The 8,281-nt window shown below is 34.7% G+C and overlaps 3 protein-coding genes across 3 annotated transcripts; all 3 read left to right on the top strand.

Moving 5' to 3' along the window:
- LOC104770554 (NAC domain-containing protein 89) lies at positions 7-2,029 on the top strand. Its single transcript, XM_010495000.2, has 4 exons — positions 7-302; positions 773-1,026; positions 1,232-1,462; positions 1,577-2,029. The coding sequence occupies exons 1-4, from the start codon at positions 101-103 to the stop codon at positions 1,910-1,912; spliced, it is 1,023 nt and encodes a 340-aa protein (XP_010493302.1). The 5' UTR covers positions 7-100; the 3' UTR covers positions 1,913-2,029.
- Positions 2,123-4,028, top strand: LOC104770553. The gene is made up of 3 exons (XM_010494999.1): positions 2,123-2,484; positions 2,880-3,065; positions 3,670-4,028. The coding sequence occupies exons 2-3, from the start codon at positions 2,910-2,912 to the stop codon at positions 3,838-3,840; spliced, it is 327 nt and encodes a 108-aa protein (XP_010493301.1). The 5' UTR covers positions 2,123-2,484; positions 2,880-2,909; the 3' UTR covers positions 3,841-4,028.
- On the top strand, positions 5,327-5,800 carry LOC104770552. The gene has a single exon (XM_019242109.1). The coding sequence runs from the start codon at positions 5,373-5,375 to the stop codon at positions 5,652-5,654; it is 282 nt and encodes a 93-aa protein (XP_019097654.1). The 5' UTR covers positions 5,327-5,372; the 3' UTR covers positions 5,655-5,800.

Here is an 8,281-nt window from a genome sequence, read left to right as displayed (position 1 = left end):
TTTTTTTTTTTTTTTTTTTTTTTTTTTGTTTTTGTTTTTGAGCGGTGAGTTAAGAGTATTAACGGGCTTCGTGGCGACTGTTGTGTACGGGGGAGCCTTCATGGAAACGGAGGCGTTTGGAATGTCTAAGGCAACGGCGGCGTCGGTAGAAGCGTCGACGGTGTTTCCTGGGTTTAAGTTCTCGCCGACTGATGTGGAGCTGATTTCGTATTACTTGAAGAGGAAGATGGATGGTTTGGAGAGGTCCGTCGAGGTTATACCTGACGCTGAGATTTACAATTTCGAGCCTTGGGATTTGCCCGGTTTGTCTTCTGAAACCGATCGGTTTCTTTTTGTTTGTGTGTTTTAGGAAAGAACCAAAAAAAAAGTCTTATTTTTGGGGGCAAAGAGGATGTTTCAGATTTGGGAACCATTTGAAGTTAGGGTAACTTGTTTCAATTTGTTACTATCTTTTTTGTAGATATTGATTTCTAGAGACAGGATTGTTGAAACTTTAGCAACCTTTTGGATCAATTTTGAATGATTTCAGTGTGCTATGACTCAGTGAATCCTTCTTATTTTAATACAATTGGGCATATCTTGGGCTATGACATGCTTTGGTTGTCTTTAAGCATTATCCTGTTTTAGAAAAGTCCATATCTTTGACAACTTTAGGACTGTTGTCTTTGCTACACGACATCTTTGCTTAGATTATGTTGAGATGGTTAATGTTTCTATGATTTGGCTTTGGGAATTGACAAAAACAATGTTTGTGTGTTTTTTTGCTTTCCAGATAAGTCGATTGTTAAATCTGATAACGAGTGGTTCTTCTTCTGTGCCCGTGGCAAGAAGTATCCACATGGTTCACAGAACAGGAGAGCAACAAAGATGGGATACTGGAAAGCCACTGGGAAAGAACGTGATGTCAAGTCTGGTTCTGAGGTCATTGGAACTAAGCGGACGCTTGTTTTCCATATTGGCCGTGCTCCAAAAGGCGAAAGAACTGACTGGATTATGCACGAGTACTGCATGAAAGGGGTATCACTGGTAAACTGTTCCTCCTGAGCGTTTGTTTTGTCTTACTTAATTTGATTGTTAAAACATATTACATAAGTGGTGACTTTGGCTACTTTAGCTAGCTACACTGGTTACTTTGGGAGTCTCCAAGCCGTATAGTTGAGGAATACAGTAACAAATTAGGATTCTGTTCTTTGGCTTGAGTTGATTGATTATCTTTTGTACATTTTTCTAGGATGATGCTATGGTTGTTTGCCGGGTTAGGAGGAACAAAGAAAATCATAGTGGTACAAGTCAGAAGACACCACAGCCAAATTTAGTAGCCGAGAACCACATGCCTTTGCAAAATGGTGCTATTAGTTCAGAGAGCCCATCTGATTGGGACAACTTGGTTGATTTTTACCTAGCAGGTGAATCAGGGGACAAGTTGCTCGCTGAAATGGCAGAATCATCAGAAAATCTACAGGTTCGTCACCATCGTTTTGTTTATCTTATTTTCCACCTATCCATGTAAAGCTATGTCCAGGTTCTTGTTTCTCATAATGAATTTGATGTGTGTGTGTGTGTGTGTGTGTTATAGATGCATAATGAAGAGGATTTCTTTGCGGATATCCTAAGGGACGAAATCATCAATCTTGATGAAGCGGTGAAGACAGGGAACACATCAAACGAAGTGCCAACACTTGAATCAGCATCAATGGAGATAAGGGTACTTCCTTTACCAAACATGATAGACAAACAAATGTCATCATTGTTAGAGGAAAGGCCATCACAGAAGAAGAAAGGACAAGACGCCACGGAATCATTATCAAGCTGCTTCGTTGGTCTATACTCGATCAAATCAGTGAACAGGGCACGATGGGACGTAATTATATGTGCAGTTGCTCTGGTAGCAATGCTGTTTTATCTAGAATAACTAAAAGTCTCTTATGGAAAAAAAGAAAAAAGAAAAAGTAGGAACCAGTGTCCCTCCTCCTGTGTTGTTTTTGTTCTCCATGTTGTCAAGAAGAATAGATTANTTTTTTTTTTTTTTTTTTTTTTTTTTTGAGTTTAATGTTTTCTATAATTCTACTCCAAGAAGAAAGTGGATTAAGAAGAAGATGTTTTAAGTGATCAAGATAAGAGTGTTGGTGTTAATTAATGAAAACTGAAAAATGATGGGGCAATTTAGTAAATTAGTATTTTTTTTCTAATTCCGTACTCTTCGTTTTCGTCCAGACGGTTTTGCACTGAGATTTGTAGATATTTGTCGCCGCCATTAAACCTCTCTGCTCTTGCATTTGCCTTCTACACGAAGAAGAACCCATAGTTGGGAGAAGAAGACGAAGGTTTTTACAAATACTCCGTTAGAAAACGAATTGAATCGAAAGATCTCGATTCGTTTCTTCAATTTTTCGCGGTGCCGCGCCGGTAAACAAAAAAGAAACCCTAGGGAGGAAGACGAGGATTTCGATAATGAAGTTTGATTTCACTGTTCAATTTTGATCTGTAAGTTGGAGAGATCATCTTGGTAGATGATGCTTTCAATTTTTGTTTGTATGGTGGTGCTGAATGAGAAAAATTCAATTTTTTTTTTCTATAGCTCTTTAGGTTTTGGTAGGTGATATTAGCTTATCCTCCTTAGTAGTAGCTAAAAGAAGGAATTGGGGATTCGTGTTGAAAAAATCTACAAGGTTATTGATGGATTTTGCTTTTTGTAGTAGTAGCTTACACTGATTAAATTGTTCTATTTTTGGTTTTGTTTTAGAAACTTTTGAACTGGTTGGTGATTTTTTTTTTAGTTACATCAATCTCATTTTCGATTAGGCGTGTTCTTGTATATGTGTGTTTAGGATTAGTATGAAATGGTATTATATTATTTTGATTGTGGAAATTTGGAACAGGTTTTGTAAGGAGCTGAATTAGAGAGAAAAATGTCGAGGCCGATCATGCTTGTGTTTCTTCTGGTTATACTTATAGTTACGTCTCAGTTTGAATGGAGGCAACCACTTCTTGAGCTTGATGCAGCTCCTAGCTTGTCTCAGAAACATCAGCAAATTGCAAAGAGGGAAGAAGCTGTCAAGGAGAAGGTACTTACTTGTATTCTGATTCTTTTTCTTGGAACTTTGGAAGATTATGTGTGTCCACAATAGTAGATTTGCTTTCAGTTGTATGTGAAGGATCTGAATTGGTTTTTGGAATTGTGTCTTGTAGATTAGTAAACGTCAGAAGAGATTAGACTATGATGAGTTAGTTACGTTCTGATGCTGAAGATTCCTAAATACCTTGTTTGGCTTCTTTTATTAGCAATGAAATGCTTCTAGTTACATGGGACTTTGCAAAAAGTTAACCTTTTTTGGGATTAGATTTCATATCTTTACTTCATTTTCTTCTTCAGAGAATGTGTCTGGATTCCATCAGTGTCTGATCAGAATTCTTAATTATGCATAGAAATAAGGATTGGTTTGAGCCTTCTGTTGTGTTTTCCCCTGATTGCATCAAATAAATAATCGTTAGTGGAGAAAAAAATAGTATAAGAACTTATGTCTTGCGACCTTGAAGTTCCATTGGATGTATGCTAACTTCATGTTTCGGCATAGTTTTTCCAACCTTAATATATACATATTGTCTTTTCTTGAACCTTCAAATGGAGACCTGTCAATTCTTAACTCGTATTATGTTAATGGTTTACAGATCATCTTATCACAAGAGAGACATATCCAGAGGCTAAATGACCTTGTACGAAGTCTTCAACTGCAGTTACAGCGATGTAAAGGAGAGAACGAGACACGAAACGCCACTGAAACCTCCAATCTAAACAAACACTTCATTGAGCTGGAGAGGAAACACATTGTGGAAGACTAAAATGTTTCCTCCGTTACCACAAACTCTAATAATAAATAACCCAAAATGGTACGTAAAAAAAAATGTTGTAATTTATTTCTGATGTGTTCAAACCTTGCTGATGATTCGATTAGGAGTGTTGTATTACCTTATTCATGAAAAAAGGTTTGAGATTTTTAAGTGTCTTAAAAAAGTTAAGAATTAGTGTACTTGCAATATTATCCTTAGTTATTATGGTTGATCGATTCTATCAATTATCTAAGAAAAGCACACATGAAACACATAAACGATGTCTTTGTAAAGTCAAACTTTGGTTGTGGTGTAACTGGGTGTTAGATTTTACTTTGACTGATGAGGCTTAAACGAAAGTTTCTTTTTTTCTCAACTAAAAACGAAAGTCTAAGATGACAAAAGCAATCTTATGTCATATGAATGTCATATTCTTTTTTTTTTTTGCTTTTTAAATGGTTCGCATGATTCCATCGGTCAGAGCCTGCATCTCTCTTGGACACCAACCACAAACTCCATATTTGTTGTTCTCTAAGTCAAACTAAAACCAAATCCCATTGGAATTTTCACCTACTCATTAATTTTTTCAATCTCTTTTTGGGTCAATCTTTCCATCATTTGTTGGCCGTGCGTCTAAGCTATCCAAATTCATAGTCACCAATATTATTCAAATTTTCAACAATACTTTTTTGATGCTAGCAAATTGTTATTGAATATTTTATCCGATACGACTTTTAAAAAATATATATATTTTGAATGTTATAATAGTTATTTATTTGTAGTGGAAAACTAATAATATCACCTACCCATTTGACTACATTTTTTTTTATGTGAACATCGATTTAACTACACTACAACCTTACAAGTTTGAAACAAATGCATTGTCTACTTCTCTCCCTCTCTCCATTTGAATTTCAGTTTTCATGATAAAAGTATGAGAATATATGTAAAAGGACAAAATATCTTGTTTGTATTTATCCAAATACTATTTGGTAATAAATGCAATTTGAGAGCCCAAGTCATATACTCAATCTTTTTTTGCATATTATTTTCAAATCACATTTATTGCAAAAAAACACTTATTTTGTAATTATTTTCTACAAGAATATTTATTTCGAAAGCTAGATGAAACTACTAATCCCACTAATTAATTAAATACATTCAATGAGACCCTCTCTCTCATCATCTTGCGTGTATCTTCTATGTTCTATCTCTATATATAACAACAGCCACTGACATGAAGACGTCAAACTATCTCTCTTTAGATCTCAAGAACAAGAACAAATACTAGACTCTACTAATATTCCCTAAGGTAAGCTAATTTTGGAACCCGAGATCCAAGTTCATTTGTTCTCATCGAAAAACTTTTCTTATTGTTATTTTCATCTTCACTTTTTGATTGATCTCCATATATGTATATACTGATATACAAACATCGATCTCCATCTAAGCTTTTGTTACGCAATCCCCGATTTGAAACTTATTGTGTTTCTTGTAGAATCATATACCAACACACATAGTATTCTTCTTGGAAAGCAAGAAACATGAATCAAGGAGCTACGAGTAATCTTGAACTTGATCTGAAATTAAACATTTCACCATCGTTGGATTCTTCTTTGCTGACTGAGAGCTCATCATCATCGTTATGCTCGGAGGAAGCTGAGGGTGGAGGAGGAGAGGCTAAATCAATGGTGGTCGTTGGTTGCCCTAATTGCATCATGTACATCATCATCTCTTTAGAAAGTGATCCTAGATGCCCTAGATGCAACAACCATGTTTTGCTTGATTTTCTCACCGGAAACCATAGCAAGAAGAGCACTAATTAAGAAAATATATATCAAATTAAGAATGTTATTTTTTTTTTCTTCTTCTTGATTTGTTGCCACATTTATTATAATCTATGATGAACGGCTATGTTCATGGAATCCAAATATACACTTTTATTTTGTAAAATATATCATTAGTATTAATACTGACCATTTAGCGATGAATATAACTTCTTATGGAAAAATAAGCAATGAATATTGATTTTTGCAACGGAACTAAAACTAATGATGTTTTACAATCCATCATAATATTGTTTTAGCGGTTGATTAATGGCTAGTAATGATGATGGATATGTCCTCATCAAAAAAATTATAGTATTCGGTTTAGGATGCTCTATATTTTTTTGACTATATATTGTGATATTTAACTTTATAAATGGAAAATGGTTGTTGTTGACTTGTAGTAAGTTCAATGTACATGTACATGACATACTTAGTTATGTTTTTAATATGAAAAATGTGGAACGTAACAATGACTTTTTTCTTTTCCATTTTTTGCACTAAGTAATTCTAGCGTTAAATGCGAAGTATATACATATATATACACATCAAACAATAAATATGTTTGGTTTACTTGTTACCAAAGTTGTTGAACTAACAAATTAAATGTTTATAAAATCATGAAAAAGAGTTATGCTTATTAGGAATATGAAAATCTTCAACTAGAGACTTACTAATAAAAAAATGCATGTTGGTTTTCACATTAATGTCGGGTTCAACATTACGTGTGCGTTGTTCCTTTCCCAACTATCAAAAGAAACAACACGTCTCCTTTTAAGGGTTTGAATGATAACCGTGGTTGGGACGGACAAATCCGTCTGAAGACTAAACCGTTCTGTTTTAGTGTTGACAACAAACCGCTGCGGTCTAACTGTATTTGTAAACAAAAACGGTACACAGTTGGTCCGCTACAGTTTTTCTCTGTTTCTTTTGGACCGTACCACTGCGCACTAAAGTTAATGAATGGTTTAATCCATAAATAGATTTGTCAGCCCCAACCGATGCAACCATTCACACCCTAAGTAGATTTTTCACATTTTTATCATCATATATACCACTACTGGCAAATTCAATTGAACGAACTAAAGATACAGAGAAAAGTTTACAAAATATTTGAAACTAAAGATATATAATCTTACTAACAAGAGGTCTAATCTAATTGTGGTTCCAATTTACTTCTTGTGTACATTTTCTTATTTTCTTTCATTGAGAAAGCTCAACCAAAAGAAAATGAAAACATTGTTTTGACGCCTCCTAAGTTTCTATCTCATTTGAGTTTGCAATGATCCCAAATTATATTGTATTATACGTTGAGTGTCTTTTGTTGTATAATCCTTCCAAAGATTTAGTAGGAGTCAAGGAGTGCCGAAAATAATTTTATCGGTGTAAAATTTAAAACGTTTAGTATTTAAATGTTTTTGTTGATCATTAAGTAAGACCTATCTATCAGTGATATATTGAGATATATATAACCAACAACTATAAAACGGAATAAAGACCCAAACAAGATAAGACGTGTCGTTAATTCATATCGTTGGTCGTTGTTACTGAGAATTGTGAAACAAAAATGATACAAATTATCAACAAATTATTCACTCTACTCTATCTACCATCTTTCATGCTATCAGTGGCTACCAAAGTTTAATTATTATGTGGGTTTGAACTTTCAAATCATCAACACTATCACAAATCCATAATTCGAATTACGAGATTGAAAAAATTGTCCAACCACGAACGCTAATTAACACCAACTATACACACGTGTCTGTATATACATATAAATAGATAGGTGCAGGTAGCTCATGACAGAAATTGACGGAACACAGAGTTAATCTGATTCTTTAAAAAAGTGAGAAGCTCAAATGCATGTCTTCATTATTTTATTATTTTCTCTTCTCATGTTCTCAAGTCACGTGACATTCCTCCTCACCCCTCGATCTTTTTGCATGCCATTGCCACATATTGTACACAAATGATACATATGTGTATAAAACTATATATAATTATAATCCTTTGAATAGTACTTTTTGAAATGAAATACATTTGGGAATCAGTGGGGGTTTCGAATATTTTCAATTAACTATTACGAATAAGAAAGAAAAGTTGTTAATGTTACAAGTCATGCACATATCAAGACCTAACATCCAATCCAATAGTAACAATTGTTAAATCAGAATTTAATTACCCTTTCTCTTTCTCTCACTCACTTTTCCTTTTCACCACAAAGCACTAATTGTGTGATCATCATCTTAATGACTACTATATCTCTAAACCCTTCACGCACTTCCTCAACACTTCTCGGGCTATTCTTATAACAAACCCCATAAGATATATATAATCCAAATCGATCATTCCCCTCTTGTCAACATCAAATCACAGTTCTGATTCCATGGCGAATCTGATCCGAACAGATCATCATCAGCATCTTCCTAAGAAGAGGAAGAGAGGGGAAAGTAGGGTTTTTAGGCTGAAGACGTTCGGGGAGACAGGGCATCCAGCTGAGATGAATGAGTTGTCTTTTCGAGACAACCTCGGGAAGCTACTTGAGTTTGGTCACTTTGAGAGTTCCGGTCTCATGGGAAGTTGGTCCTTTCAGCTTGAGGTTAATCGCAACCCAAATCCTCTCT

Source organism: Camelina sativa, chromosome 20 (assembly GCF_000633955.1).
Source record: "Camelina sativa cultivar DH55 chromosome 20, Cs, whole genome shotgun sequence".
NCBI lineage: Eukaryota > Viridiplantae > Streptophyta > Magnoliopsida > Brassicales > Brassicaceae > Camelina > Camelina sativa.
Note: the sequence above shows the minus strand (reverse complement) of the source record. Positions and strands in the feature narration are given on the sequence as shown.

Coding starts and splice junctions, on each gene's coding strand:
- LOC104770554 (XM_010495000.2), top strand. CDS start 101: ATGGAAACGGAGGCGTTTGGAATGTCTAAGGCAACGGCGGCGTCGGTA. Junction 1,027..1,231: donor GCATGAAAGGGGTATCACTG/GTAAACTGTTCC, acceptor ACATTTTTCTAG/GATGATGCTATGGTTGTTTG. Junction 1,463..1,576: donor AATCATCAGAAAATCTACAG/GTTCGTCACCAT, acceptor TGTGTGTTATAG/ATGCATAATGAAGAGGATTT.
- LOC104770553 (XM_010494999.1), top strand. CDS start 2,910: ATGTCGAGGCCGATCATGCTTGTGTTTCTTCTGGTTATACTTATAGTT. Junction 3,066..3,669: donor AAGAAGCTGTCAAGGAGAAG/GTACTTACTTGT, acceptor AATGGTTTACAG/ATCATCTTATCACAAGAGAG.
- LOC104770552 (XM_019242109.1), top strand. CDS start 5,373: ATGAATCAAGGAGCTACGAGTAATCTTGAACTTGATCTGAAATTAAAC.